General features: G+C 35.5%; 1 protein-coding gene across 6 annotated transcripts in view; it reads right to left on the reverse strand.

Annotated features, from left to right (window-relative positions):
- Npc1a (Niemann-Pick type C-1a) overlaps positions 1-16128 on the reverse strand; it is a 139971-nt gene that overhangs the window by 23121 nt on the left and 100722 nt on the right. For all 6 annotated transcript variants that reach the window (XR_014441014.1, XR_014441013.1, XR_014441015.1 and 3 more), the window contains 8 exons: positions 15840-16040; positions 14017-14218; positions 12451-12567; positions 10873-11053; positions 9488-9615; positions 6482-6736; positions 5228-5391; positions 2527-2642 (listed from right to left, as the gene is read on the reverse strand). Coding sequence is in view for 3 of the 6 variants with exons in the window: in XM_083115570.1 (XP_082971696.1) it covers positions 2527-2642; positions 5228-5391; positions 6482-6736; positions 9488-9615; positions 10873-11053; positions 12451-12567; positions 14017-14218; positions 15840-16040 (1364 nt within the window). In the remaining 3 variants the exon portion in view is untranslated. The remainder of the gene's footprint in view (positions 1-2526; positions 2643-5227; positions 5392-6481; positions 6737-9487; positions 9616-10872; positions 11054-12450; positions 12568-14016; positions 14219-15839; positions 16041-16128) is intronic.

Raw genomic sequence — 16128 nt, forward strand, 5'->3', positions numbered from 1 at the left:
TTTATGATCAACTCGAACCTTTTACAAATCATTCGCCAAACAGCGTACTATTTTGTGTAGCTTTCCGCGGTGCTATTTTTTATTTTTCTTCCTCCCACTTCCCGCCTAATGCAACCGCACGTAGCCAGCAATGTAGAAAAGCTAATCTCCCGCTGAATCAACCCCGTTTTAGAAAACATTTTGTTGAAATAGATCAGATTACAGCCTGAACAATAATTACAATAATGAATGCTTTTTAGATTATTCAATGTGCGCAGAGTTGCTGCTAGAAGGAAGTAAAAACAACAATTTTACTACCTATGTGTGAACTTCCCAAAAGAATAGGCTGCACGTGTTGTATCCAGAAGTCACACAGATTCCATCGGCTGTACACTTATGCATGGAATAACAAAGCAAACATGCACATTTCAACACCTTCCGGTGAACTTTCTAATGACCATGTCGGGGCCAATGACAGTATCGTCATAAGGAGGTGCGTGAGCTGTACCATCGAAGATATGGAAAAGAGTCACCAACAAGGACCATATCAGGCTTCTTGTGAACAAATTCAGACGAACTGGTAGCGTGCTTCATGAGAAACGTCCTGGACAACCATCAACATCGAGGGGACGTCAGGAGCATTCGTGAGGCTGTTGAAAGGAGCCCACATGCTTCCGTTCATCGGCTGAGCTGTGAGTTGAACATTCCACGAACCAGTGTTTGGCATACTGTTGGTTTTACTCTGAAGAAGGCATATTATGCAGCCCATACTGAAATGTGTGCTGACCTTCTGGAGGCCGTGGGAAATGAAAACCTGTTAAGACAACCTCCTCTGCTCAGACGAGGCCACATTTCACACATGTGGTTTAGTGAACCGTCACTATTGCCGGATATGGGACGACAGCAATCCTCATGAATTGCAAGAATGTGAGAGAAACACCCCAAAGTTGAACGTGTGGCTAGGGATGACCAAGACTAAGATATATGGACCGTTCATGTTTGTGGAGCAAACGGTAAGAGGTACAAGTTACTTTGATATGCTTGAGCTTTTCCTGCAACCACAACTGCAGTCGGATGGAATTCTGAATACAGTTTTGTTCCAGAAGGACGGGGCACCTCCCCAATTTGCTCTCATTGTTCGCGATTACCTCAACCGTAAATTCCCAGGACGGGGCATCAGTAGAGAGAGGTTCACCACGTATCTGGGTCCGAGGTCACCTGACCTCAACACCTTAGACTTCGCGTGGGGTTACATCAAGTCCCATGTTTACAGTGTTAAAATCACAAGCCTGGATCAGCTGTGTGGAAAGATTGTGGTCAACAGCATCACACCTGGTCAAATACAGTGTGTTCCGTGCCGGAACGGTGGTCTCTGTGCGTTGACATGCAGGGTGGCAACGTTGAACTTTATTGATATCTAATGCATCAAATGTGCCCTTTGTATGTATATATATATGTTTCTATTCTTAAACATGCTTTTCATGAAAATGAATAGTTACTTTTGGGACATCCTGTATATTAATCACTATGATATTTGGAAAATTACATATTTTAATGTTTTCAAAGCAGTTTAAATATACTGTATGTCCATTAAACATCATCTCTGCAATCATCATCAATTTCAGCATCACTTGTTTTGTCTGTAGCCATGCTTTTTAAAACTACCATTTTCACTGATTATTAAAGTTAGAGATGGTTTTACACTTACATCTGTAATTTATTCGTATTGGTCTAATTGACATTAGTACATTATTACTTTACAGTAATCTGCTGATAGTTTTATGGATTACCAATCCTGCAACTAGTACTTGAGAAAGAAGAGAGAGCAGAAAAGAAAGAGAGAAGAGAGTGGAAAAGAAAGAGAGAAGAGAGTGGAAAAGAAAGAGAGAAGAGAGTGGAAAAGAAAGAGAGAAGAGAGTGGAAAAGAAAGAGAAGAGAGTGGAAAAGAAAGAGAAGAGAGTGGAAAAGGAAGAGAAGAGAGTGGAAAAGGAAGTGAGAGATGAGCAAAGAAAGTAAGAGAGAGATGAGCGAGGAAAGTAAGAGAGAGATGAGCAAGGAAAGAAAGTAAAGAGGAAAGAAATAAAATAGGAAAATGGAAAGAGAAAGTGCAAGGACAGAGGAGATAAGAGAAAGAGCAATAAAAGAGTTGAGAGAGAGAGAGAGAGAGAAAGGAAAGAGCAAGAAAAAGGACATGAAAAGATTGAGTTGGTTTTTTAAGTCCACTTTATGCACAGTAAGGCTAATCGGGACTGTACCTACAGTTTAACGTGGGATCCGAACCACTGTGCCATGTGCCTCCACCGGGTATCGAACCCGGGACCCCTTGATTACAAGGCAACGACGCAACCACTGCACCAAAAGGACATGATAAGAATGTAACAACAATCCTGTTATTTTAATGAATACAAAGGCAAATTTCAGTAACATCAAGACTCAGATACTTTCAGTATTGAGGCAGCTGATTTCGTTAAGGAGCTACTGTACACCAAAATTCATCTTAAAACTTATAAATAAATAAATAAAAAAAAAATAAAAAACTATACTTACCATCATGTGGGCAAAATGAATTATTGTTTGGGAAATACTTGCAGCAGTCTGTGGCAAATGCAGACCAATCAAAATAATCATCTACCCATGATGATGGTGGTCTTGCAATGTAGGAGCTGTTAAAGAAAGAAAAAAATGTAAATCAGCAGATGTGATAACATTTGATAAAGAGGCTAATAGAATTACGAGTAAAATTTTCATATTCAAGTGTTACAAATAATTGGTTAATATCTAATCAAGGTGTACTCACTATTTATAATTTACTATTTGCTGGAAAGTATAGTGGAATCCCGATTTTACACTTTCCCGCATTATTAGAGGCACATATTTTTGGAAAATAAAGAAGCAAAATTTCGATACAAAAAACAGTCAATTTCAGGTTCAAAACGGGTAAAATAATATAAAATTTCAGTGTTATAAAGATGCAAGATTGGTTCTAAAGTGGTGTATAAAATGAGGTGAAAGATTGGTTCCAAAACTGCACTTATTACACAAAATAAACGTATCCCTTCTAATAGCACATTTATGTATTTACCAGAGTATTAAGTTTATTCTTGTATAAAGGGGTCCATTTTTACTTGTCAAATATTTACAGCAGAATTAATCAATTTTCCCTGAATTGCATAACTCTCAGGGTAATTTAGAAGGTGTTGCATCGGTATAAACTCAAATTTCATGTTTAACAGTATTTCGCATTTTGCAGTTCAGTTCGCATCATTTCGTGACAAAACAAGGAAGGAAAATGCACCTCACACCTTTCAGAAACATGAAAAATTAACATTACAATGTGTTATTTCACATTTCGTGTTTTCGTCAAAAACTAAATATGCATGCCTCCATGCATTATACATTCAATCTTGATGGTCCAAACATAGCAAAATGTTTAAAAATTTTCTTCGATTTTACACTTTCCTGCATTTTAAGTTTCTTTCAGCTTCGTCCCTTGAAAAAATGTAAAATCAAGGTTGAATTGTATTTTTGCAGCCATGCACGTAAAAAACTTTTTACACATACACAATAGAAACTGGGTCAAATAATCATGGATATTACATTATTATGCAATTTTTCAGTCAATGTCAGTTAGTATTTAATCATTGATGATTGATTCACATAGTGCAAAACTGGTTACTTCAGAACATGTGTAAAAACAATGTGTCCTTTAAAATTTTAATACACAAATGAATACTAAATGCTGATGGCTCAGTAAAAGAATTTAACCTGAGTTAACTGGTCAGCACAAAATGTCTGGTCTAAATTATTGTAATTATCATGCACAACTGTTACCAGCATATTCTCAAAATTCTAATGATAATAATTAAAGATTTACAAAATATATCTGTAGTGGCGTGGTGGCTCATGGTCTGACTTTATGGGTATGCACTTCAGCATCGCATCCAAAAGCAGTGCTTTATTGCCCTAACAAATACTCGCTCTTTTTCTTGCATCCATAATGATGCATATGAACACCTTTTACTGAAAATGAGTCTATGGGAGAATGTTATTTCATAAACAATATTAATTTATACAAATTTGAAATACCGTTGCGAATATTCCATCAATCACGAAAAGAGCGATGCTATTGGGTATAGATAATTCAACATTCGATAACATGACAAAATCACTATAAACATAGAAATGCCGATTTACATTATTTAATATTATTGTAGATTTGCAAAATATTTAGTTAAAACTTTCCCCCTCGCTCCACTGATAAATGTGAACAAGAATAATTAAATTTGCATACATGAAACAAGCAAGATTGGGCAAGTACCCAGGGTGCAAAACCAGGGAATCCTCCTTGATTAGAGCCAAATCCTAAGCGTGAGTTTATTTTTTAGTCCACTTTCATATAGAGACAGACCATCTACAATTTAAATAGGGGTCCGAACCACTATGTGCCTCTACCGGCTGCGTGGATATTTGTTTAAAAAGGAGTTGGATTTATTGTTGACAAGAATTAATTGAAGCTACTGCTGAATAACTAAGTATATTGCAAAATCATCTAAGCTCAGAGATTATCGTTGTTTTGATGTCATTATGTAGGTATTAAATAAACATATATCTACAATAAACATGTTCTTTAACAGCATTACAGTATTTTTAAAATAAGGCTATTATTTTTCGTCATTAAAACCGTAAATATGTAACATGGTTATGATCTATATTGGAGGAATGTGGGAAGTAGGGGGAGCCAAAATTCCATCTTGCCCGGGTTAACATTTTATCTTGAGCCACTCCTGCAAACAAGGTAGCCGATCCAACGACCACATGCAGAAAATCAGTTGTAATCTATCTAGCAGTTGTTTATTTCTAACGACCGAGTGACCAAACCAACAAACTCAAGCAAAATCAAGAGAATAATTAAAAAAAATATTAAAGAAAATGATAGTACTCACTCAGTCCACACTACCCTTCTTTGTACTTCATAATTTGTCCTTCCCTTCTGCCTTATCTGTCTTATTACTGCAGTAGCTGCACGCTTTGTACGAGTAGCTAACTTCCCTCCAAATATTCAACAACGTTAAATATTACGTATCTACTTTCGCTATGTACAGTTTTCCCTTTCATCATGCTCACTTTGCAATGAAATAGGAACGACCTTTTGATAGTGTAACAATTTTGCCACACAATGGAAAGAGCTGACTGATCCACGTCTCCCCCCTTATGTTTGTGTTAAAAAAGGAAAAATCGAAGTACATACCTACGTGCACGTTTCGATGCTGCGTAAATTTGTGTTGAGAGAGAGTCACTATTGCAACTTAAGCCCCCACATATCATGTTCTGCACCGATGTATCTGAATAATCCAAGCCATCCTTTACAACAAAATACACTGGAGGTCCAATGGATAAGTAGTCATGTAGGAACTGCAAAGGAAAAGTTATTCATTAATCTCTGTAAAAAAGAGCCTGTAATAGTTTGACATTTACATTAAGAAACAAATTAAAAAAAATAGCAAAATGCCAGAAATACACCTACAATCTTACTGATCAACTGATGTGCCTATAATGATAAAGAGTCCTAATTCACATTACTACATCTATTAATTTATGGTAAAATTGCTGATAATTTTATTAACTTTTCTGTAAATAGTAATTGAGGAAGAGAGTAAGAAGAAAAGAGCGAGTGAGAGAGGAAAGATTGAAGAGAAAGAGCAATTAAAGAAGAGAAAGAGCGAGGAAAGAACGATTAAAGAGAAAGAGCGAGGAAGGAACGATTGAAGAGAAAGAGCAAGGAAGGAATGTAAGAAGAGAAAGAGCAAGGAAGGAATGTAAGAAGAGAGAGAGCAAGAACAGAATGAAAGAAGAAAGAGAGCAAGAACAGAATGAAAGAAGAGAAAGAGCAAGAAAGGAATGAAAGAAGAGAAAGAGCAAGAAAGGAATGAAAGAAGAGAAACAGCAAGGAAGGAATGAAAGAAGAGAAACAGCAAGGAAGGAATGAAAGAAGAGCAACAGTGAGGAAAAAAAAGAGCAAGGAAGGAAAGGGCAAGAATAAAAGGGCAAGAACAAGGAAAGAAAGTGAGAAAAGAGCAGAAAAGAAAAAGTGAAAGAGCAAGGAAAAAGTGAGAAAAGAGAATAATCCTGTTCTTTAACGAACATAAAGGCAAATTTCAGTAGTATCTGCTACGTTTAGTTTTGGTGCATTTGAATTTGTTAAGGAGCAACTTCACACCAAAAAGGCATTAATGCAAAGTATGAAGCCTTGGTACAAGTAAATTTTCACAAAAAAAACTTTATACAGAGTAATAGAACTTATGTTCTATAATTAAAAAATTTCCTCTGCATTATACATAAAGTTTTCATGCTATGTACTGCTACAATGTTACGAGATTTTAAAATTTTCCACATTTGTGGTTTTATAAAAATCTGAATTCAATAAATTGCACATGCAGAACCCAAAGATATAATCGCAACATTACAACTCTTTGACAAACAATCAAAACATATTGTACCATACCTTGAAGTACTTGAGAACATGCGAATCCTCTGGCATTGATAGTTCCTGGTCCAGCCCCACTTCTATCTTAGGCACAACGGCAATGCTCGTACAAAGCCATCCAAAGAAGATTATGGTTACCAAAGCTCGAACAGCACTGTTCATCAGAAATGGAGCATAACAAGCCTTGAAGAACTTGTAAAGGATTCCTTCAGATGATCCGGCTTGGTCCCTTTTAGAACCTTGCACGAAGCAGCACACATCCAGACGGTTTGCCTGTAAGAAACGGTAACAGTATTTAATATCCTATTAGTATTAAATAAGGGCTGAGTCAATGCCAATTTGAACCCGTACCGATGCTGATAAACGATACCAAAGTATTGGATGGTATCGGTAAGTAAATTCCAACTGATACTTTCCGATACAGACATCGAGATTGATATCAAATTGGTAAAACCCTGCTATATTGGCAGACAACTACAAAGATTAATTTGTCCCATCCCAGTATAATGATATAGTATAGTTTACAATGGAATGCTCTTCAACAATGATAAACTACAACTAAGTGCCAACCTTCAAGTGCATATTGGTTATTAGTAGGGGCATGCATATTTCGTTTTTGATGAAAACACGAAATATGAAATAGCACATTGTAATGCTAATTTTTCATGGTTTTGAAAGCTGTGAGGTGAATTTTGCTACCATGTTTTGCCACAAAATGCTAAATGAACTCCTTAAACCCTTCCCAGTGAAATTTTCTGACCAAATGGTTTCCCGTTGTATGTATTTTTTTTTCTGAGTTTGCGTAGTAATATTTTTAAGTAGCTACTGCTTCAGCACAATTCATCTGAGTATCATAGTTCATACGTCTTTCTCTTCAGAATAGAACAGGCTTTCAAATGGCACCACGCACATGTGTACATCAAGTATGAGGAAAGGGAAATCGGGGATAATTCTGGAAATTTCTCTCCAAAAAATCAATCCTTTTTGGTAACTTTGGGGCCCTCTGGCCCAGCCCTGGATATAGGTACCCGATTATAATCTACCTTGAAAAATACTATGATCTATACGTAATGCATCCACCAAATTTCATTTCAATATCTTCAATAGGTATGAGGGTGAGGGAAAAAATATTTCTCAATCCTGATGACAATATTATTAGATACTAATCGGGGATAATTCGGGAAATTTCCCTCCGAAAAATCCCTTTTTGTAACTTTGGAGCCCTCTGGACCAGCCCTGGATATAGGTACAGATTATAATCTATCTTGAAAAATACTATGGTCTATACATAATGAGTCCATCAAGTTTCATTTCAATATCTTCAATAGGTATGAGGGTGAGGGAAAAAATATTTTGCAATCCTGTTTGACAATACTATTAGAAACTCAAAAACCAACAATAAATCACCAACAGTTCAAATAATGCAACACCAAAAAAATGTACATAAAGCAACTGACTAAACTTGGCACCCAAACAAACCCACGTTTGCATTTTGTCAGCATAACACAAAAACTGTTTACTCTCCTCTGAACTTCCTTCTCTTTTTCTTCTTTGTAGGCACTGAAAATTGTGACTAAATAAAAGGTCATTGTTTCTTCAATAGCAAAACATATGTTCACCAACAAAAAACGTATTATTCCGTTCAACACAGGTTACTTCAGTCAAAGATGTTCGCGGGCGTAATATTACGGCCAACACAGAATAAGCTATAGTGACCAAGGGCATAATATTATGCCGAACACAGGGAAGAGGTTAAACACAAAATTTAGAGTTTATTTATCACTACAACACTACTGAAGTCTGAATTATCCTGTTAGTTATGCAAATCATGGTAAATTAATTATTTCTGCTGTAAATATTTAAGATGCAAAAATGGACTCCTTTACACTGGAATAAACATAATACTCTGATAACTATATAATGCACTATTAGAAGTGAAATGTTAATTTTGTGTAATAAGTATAGTTCTTTAATCAAATTGAGGTTTATATTCAGCATTTTAACATCGAAATTACAATTATTTTATATACCACTTTTCATCCCAAAATATGCCCAGTTTTTGAACCAAAATCATATTTTATTCACCATAAATATGTGGATCTAGTTATTAGTATAGGCAGAATTCTGTACTAGACCTTATCAGCACCAGCATTTCAGAGAGTATTTTTTTTTAAAGTAGTTATCACCCAAAAAAAAAAATCATTATTCTCAGTGTTTGAATGTTTTTATTAATGTAGAAACACTTTCCAGTGGTTTTTTAAGTTTTCAGTGTCTTGAGAAGCTGAAATATTTATAGTCTTAGCCAGAGACATGCATATTTTGTTTTTGGTGGACACACAAAATGTGAAATAACATGTTGCAATGTTCATCTTTCATGTTTTTGAAAGGTGTGAGTTTATGTTTCTCTGCCAAGTTTTGTTACGATGTGAAATGAACTGAAAAATGTGAAATTTACTCAAAACCTAAAATTTGGAGTTTGTTTACACACAAAACACTGTCTGAAGTCTGAATAGTCCCGAATGTTATACAAATTCAAGGAAAACTGATTCTGCTGTAAATATTCAAAATTAACTCCTTTGCACTTTATACGTACGCACCTAACTATATAATTGTGCAGCTAGAAATGAAATGTTTATTTTGTGTAACAAGTATAGTTTTCAAATCAAATTTAGGATTATACAGTGGAACCCCGGTTTTGCATTCCTCGGTTTTACATTTTCCCGCATTATACATTCAATATTCACGGTCCCAATAGAGCAAAATGCTATAAAATTTTCCTCGTTTTACATTTTCCCGCATTTTAAGATTTTTCAGCTTTGTCCCCTGAAAAACGTAAAATTGAGGTTCCACTGTACTCACCATTTTAACACTAAAATGGCCATTTTATATACAACTTTTCATCCCAAAATGCACTATTTTTCTATTCACCATAAATATGTGAGCCTAGTCACAGCAAAACAACATGTCCATAGAAGAAACATTCTTTAAAAGAGGCCTTTAAGTGGCACATTGCAAGCAACTTACCGATTGACGAGCAGCATCCAAAGCCAACAAACTGACGAAACAGGTGATTTGGAACAAGAAGTCTAAAAGGAGGGCCATGCCGGCATACAGAGCAAATGCTCTCACTGCAGGCATATCAGACAAGGCACCTGGAATTAGAAAGTAAGCATTTTTCATATATTATATTAGGGATGGGACCGATTAATCGGTACTCTATCAGTATCGGCCGATATAGGCATATCGGTTTATCGATAAAATTAACGATTATTTTACCGATCCGATATATCGATAAACATCTTATAATTTAGTGAAAAATTCTGCCATTTTGTTGTAATTTTTATGGATAATCTCCATGCCCTTCTTTCTAAAAAAGTAAATGTCTAAATATTCAACTTCTTTTTTACTGCAGTCACCTTGAAACACACATTTACACATTTGTATTAAGGAGATCAATGATCATTTCTAATTTTTTATATCGGATTGGTAGAATATCTGTTATCGGTACTTTTATCAGTATCGACCAAATTTCATATCTGCCCATCCCTATTATATATATATAAATCAAAGAAGGTAAAAGGAAACACTCACCGGACAGAAGAAAAATTCAAAATTTTCGCTAACTTCGTAGCATCATCGGTGTAAGGAGAAAGAGACTGAACCTGAAGTGTGTGTATATACCTAGGTATATATATACAAAAATGGCATAGGAGACAGTAAACACTTACCACAATTGAAGAAAAGTTTGATATTTCGAGGTCATGACCTCAATTTTCACAGTAGGTAGAAAATGAGGTCATGACATCGAAATATATATATATAAAAGATAGAAAATTTATATAATTTCCATAAAAAATATTTTTTTTCTATTCTTATGATTGTCATTTAAGTGGCAAGATTATAGAAGAAAAACTTCAAAACTATACTACTCGCAATTCCAGCTAGTGGCTGAGAAACAACAAATCAATGATCAGTTGAATTCTCTCCAACTGTTGCTGGTGGAATGAAATAAATGAACGTCTGATACACCGTATCTCGCTAAACATACTGTAGGAGAGACAGTTGATGAAAGATGTACAATAGTACACAAAGCATGCAAAAATAGTACACAAAATACCCAAAGACCATAGAAACAAGCTAATGAAAACAACTGACAAAAAGACAAAATCAGACATACACCTGGCAACATTTAACATGAGAGCGATGTTACTCCTACATCTTTCCTTTGCAACTTAGGTTGACGACACCCACGGAGGAACACATCCCTGACAACTATTGGTGGAGAGATAGAGCAATGTAGGTCAACCTCCAGTATAGTACTTTAAACATAACTGGCTTTTTCTAAACATTGTCCATGAAAGTGGAACTATAATAGCGACGCAAACACTAAAAATTCAACTCCAACTTACCCAAGAAGAAGCAACACGATTCCGAAACACTTGTCAACAACATGGAAGGTCCAACTTGACCAAGGGCTCTGCCTATGTGCTGGGCATGCGTTTCATGCGGCCTTCGAGCCTCCCTTTGATGTGTCTGGACCAAGATGAATATGTTATCCACTCCAACAGCCAGTACGAGGAAGGGAATAACCTATTTTTTTTTGAAAAATTAAGCATTATTAGTTTCAGAATCATTGTCACAAAGATAAACACAGTTATAAAATTCAAACTCGACTGAATATATACTTTTTCGCAACTATAAAAATTGCTACAATAGTAAAGAAATTCTTCAAATGAACGATTAAAGGATAAGGATGTAGCTATCCATCCTGCAGTATATTTTAGTCTCATTATTTCAATAATATGCAACCTACTATCTTGGAGTTTTCACATTTCAAGCTAGCTTTTGTGGCCATCACAAAGTCTTCATGGGGTTTACTACACGGTAGGTCTCAATGGGCCCTCTACAGGGATCCTGGGCTTGATACCAGGTGGAGGCACAGTCATTAGAATACTACTTTGAACTGTACGTTCAGTCCTGATTAGTCTATCTGGGCATAACGTGAACATACAAACAAACTGACAAGATTTGAACAACACATTCTGGCAGTGTTGAAGAAATTCTTTGACAATCTAGGTTTGTCAGAGTGCTATTGAAATTTGTTGACACTTTCAGGTTTCATGAAAACTGTTTTTTAAAAAATCTAAAAGGTAAAAGTGTTTTACAAAATTTTACTTCTTTTTCAAAAATAGTTTTTGGTTCTCTAAACAAAAAAAAAGTTGTTTTTAACTAAGTATTTTTTTCACATACATGTGAACACCTATTGTGTCATATTAATGTCTACAATTACGCAAACTATCCATATTCGCTGCATGCACCTTCACTTTAATATTTTCTGCAATTACAAGTTTTCATGTGACATTTCAGTTATAGGTCAATTTCTCTGACTTTTCCAGGATTTCCAGGGCAGCTGGAAGCAGATTGTTGTGATACTAAATTTTCATTTACTATCATCTATCTATCCTACATATCTTTGCGTACGATAAATTTCCACTCTCTTATTTCACGTGGGCATTGATTGAATAACCTATACTAATGTCTGACACACCTGGTACTGTCCTCTGACAACAAATGTTGCCAGTCTCGTAATTACAAAAAAACAAGTTTTTATGAATATGCCGTAATTAATCCCATAAATTATCTGTAATGCATAAAAATTCATCATTCCTTTATCAGTTTGATAAATAATCAGAGACCATTGCTACACACATTAAAAATTATTGAAAGTGAATCCATATCTGTCTTCTATCCATGTTTTTCATTACTTTGTACAAAAACTTTTTTTATTCACCTTAGAACTTTTTCCCACACACTGAACAATCACATTTAGAACAATTTTCTTGTTTAATGTTTAAAAAATATCCACATAAACAAAGTTAATACTCTGTGCAAGGTTCATATCTATTGCTTTTTGTACAAATGATATGCCATGTTCAAAATCTGTTGCATGACTTTTTGGACACCTTGCAGAAAAAAAGATTTCTTACCTCAATGATGATAAGTGTTGCAGACACACCAATATATCCAAACAGGCCAATGGAACAAGCAACGGATGCCAACACAATAAGTACACCACCTAAGCCGAGGGTGATTTTACTATCGACCTGAAACAATATACAAATATATAGAGACAAATTTTACACCAATTACAACCTAACTCAATAGATTGTTTTGAACATTTTAATTCAGGAAACTATGATATGAAATAGTACCCACCAATACTGATAAATTACGGATTAAGATCTATTTGTAAAAAAAAGTCTAACATTGTTTACATATATATCTATTGAAGTCAATTATTCATATTACATAATTTTGCACCTACACTTAAGGATTGGTCAAATTTGTACTCTCTGTATCGGCTAATATAGTCATGTTTGTTTATCAGTAAAATTACCAATATTTCTACAGATCTATCTATAAATAGCCTTAATTAATGTAAAATTCTGTATTTTTAAAGTTTTGATTCACATAACACACAATTCTATGCCTTAGTTTTGTAAAATATTTAAATATGCTGTTTCTTTTTCAAAGACAAAGTCCATTGAATCACCTGGTATGTGTATTAATTAAGGAACATTCAAGTTTAAGGAATATTTGCAATTTTATATCCAATCAGTATAATATTGCTTCTCGCTATCTGCAAAATTTCACATAGGTCCATCACTAAATACAAGGGCTGTTCAAAAAGAAACCAAACTTTTACAAAATTGAGAAACTGGTAATATTCAGCAGCTACCGTATTTGGACCTGTCTCCTTCAAAGTACTCCCCTCCACTGTGCACACACACCACTCCCCACTCCTAGCCTTTCTTCCAGTCCTGGAATGCCTGCTGAAACTCCAGTTTTGAAATGGCCTGTAGGTCCCGTAGCAAGTTCTTGATCTCTTCTATTGCCTGGAATCTATGATCTTTGAGGGTTGATTTCAACTTGGGGAAGAGGTCTGTTGGTGCCAAACCAGGAGAGTAGGCTGGTTGTTGGACAACTGGCATCTGGTGTTTTGCCAAAAATTCCCGAACAACGTGCTTTATTGTGGTGAACCATGCAGGTTGTCTGTGAAAATCATGTGACACAAGGCTATACTAACGTTCAGGTTCAGTGGCAACTTCACGTATGGTGAGACGACTGTTTGCACGTATGACTTCTCGCATCCTTTTCAAGTGATCGATGTTGATAGAGGTGGATTGTCATCCAAATTTTGCATCATTTTTTGATGGAGGTTCGAGCCGATCTGAAACATCTGTACCATTTGTTACCGCTGTGTTAGACTGAAACAGTCCTCGCCATATGCTTCATGTAACATGTTGTACATATCTCAAAGTTTTTCTACAATTTCACACATACTCGCTGCTTTTTCAGTTCCTTCACGGTACTGATCATGGCAACATGTTTGAAACTGGACCAAGTTAATAACCAAGGATGCCACTAGGCACTACCACTATTGGTTATCTTACATACAAACTTCACAGAAAGAGTTTGGTTTCTTTCTTAACAGGCCTGTTAGTAAATGCTTACTATTGTAGGAGGACCAAAGACAAGTTAAGATCACTTACCAAGAGGCGGTTACAACTCCTGATCTGCCCCAAGGCGATCGCAATGTATGCAAACATAATGACATAACTGACTACCACCGTAAGAACATCTGATTGTGATTCTCGATCCAACTCATCCTCAATGGAACGCTCAGCTGAGAATGCCACATCCATGTGCTCATGTTTGTCGTTCTGGGTCCAGTTCTTCATGAAGTCAACAAACCTGAAACAAAGGCATGACATTAGGAAAACTTCCACAAGCCTTCTTCTCTTCATCCGTGGAATTAATATTTAACTTCCTTCAGGTTTGCATAAAATACTGGAGTAGAAAAACACTTTTTCTGATTTTCTTTTTCCTTAGAAAAATATTTGGACCTGAAAGGGTTAAGGAGACAGATGAATGGAGAAGGTTACATAATTTAGAACTGCATAATTTGTATTCATGTTCGGATATTATTAGAATAATTAAAACAAGACGACTTACATGGGAGAGGAAAGAAGAGTTTACAGGATTCTTGTTGGGAAACCTAATGGTAAGAGACCTGCAGGAAGGCCACGATGAAGATGGAGAGTGTTGAGATGAACCTTAAGGTATTCGGTAAGGATGAAAAAGATTGGATTGATCTTGCCCAGGGTAGGAACAGATAGAAAGCTTGTGTTGCTGCAGCCATAAACCTTCATGTTTGAGAAGGCTAGAGAATACGCGAGTTAGGTAGTAGAGAAAAATAAGGTCACTAGAAATGCTTCTGGCATTCATGGATGACACTGAAACAAGGTTGAAGCTAGGGTGTAAAGTTTTACTTGTGTACATGCTGTATTACTTGGATATTATTTTAAAATTCAACTTGTATACACAGTAACAAGAATGTGTGATTAGTAGAGCCTGGATTTCTAGGCACAAAACAATCCAAATAGGATGGCAAAAAGGCACTAAAAATTGTAAAATAGGCATGATAATAGGAGCTAAAAATAAAAAAGGCACATAATAGGCATTCACTTTCAATACTGCAAGTAATGAAAGGTCTGAAATTAAAATTCTCTCATCCAACCACATCATTAACGGTTGTAATTTCATTATGCATGCAGAGGATTGTATAATAATTGTATATTTTTTTTATTTAATGGAAACAGTGTTATATATTTACACACAATTATTCATTTTCAAAACTGAAAATTTTTAAAAATGATCTTCCTCAACATCAAATCTAGAAGTTTGTATATATCAACAAATGCTCTGCATTCATGACTATGATGGGATTCATAAATTAACAGTTATGCCCATAGGAATTCAAATTTGGAATCTTTGTTATCGAGATTGTGGGTCGACCATTCAGTATGTTAAAAATCTTTAATACTGTCAATTTCCACAGCAGCTGAAAGCAAATTATTTCACCAGAACAATTTTTAAGTAATTTCTTGAGGTGTGTTCAGGTGGTAAATACAATGTTCAAACGCTAAAAATTGAGTTTTATTTTGTTCCATATTAAATTGACTTTTTTTATTATTATTACATAATGAATGCAAATTTATTACTAACTAACTCTCTAGCCTTCTTAAACCCGAAGGTTCATGGCTGCAGCAACACAGGCCTTCCATCTGTCCCTATCTTGAGCAAGATCTATATACTCTTTTCCATCCCTACCAATTTCATTTAGGTCCATCTCAATGTTGTCCCTCCATCTTCGTCTTGGCCTTCCTACAGGTCTCTTACCATCAGGTTTCCCCACAAAAATCCTGTAAACTCCTCTTTCCTCTCCCATTCATGCAAATTTATTACAGCTATAATAATGATTCCAACTAGATAATTTCTACCTCAAGCAAGTATTGGTTAGTCATTAACATACCTTTTCTCCCACTGCAAAGCTGGGATCAGTTTTGTCTTGTTATGGTGGTTGTTAACAAGGAAAGTAAGAATAATTGCTGTGGCCTTTTCGTAAGGAACGTTCTTAGTCAGGATTTCACCTTCTTTCAAAAACCCTCCCACTGCAATTGCAGGATCAATAGGACCACCATATGGTGCTAAGCAGTCTGGGTTGTATGGATTTCTGAAATACAAAAAGATAATCAGTTTTAAACAAGGTGTAAATGTATCTTAGGACAAAAGTTGTTAAAAGAATTACCGTATTTACGCGT

Source organism: Lepisma saccharinum, chromosome 30, assembly GCF_977018435.1.
Source record: "Lepisma saccharinum chromosome 30, izLepSacc3.1, whole genome shotgun sequence".
NCBI classification, from domain to species: domain Eukaryota; kingdom Metazoa; phylum Arthropoda; class Insecta; order Zygentoma; family Lepismatidae; genus Lepisma; species Lepisma saccharinum.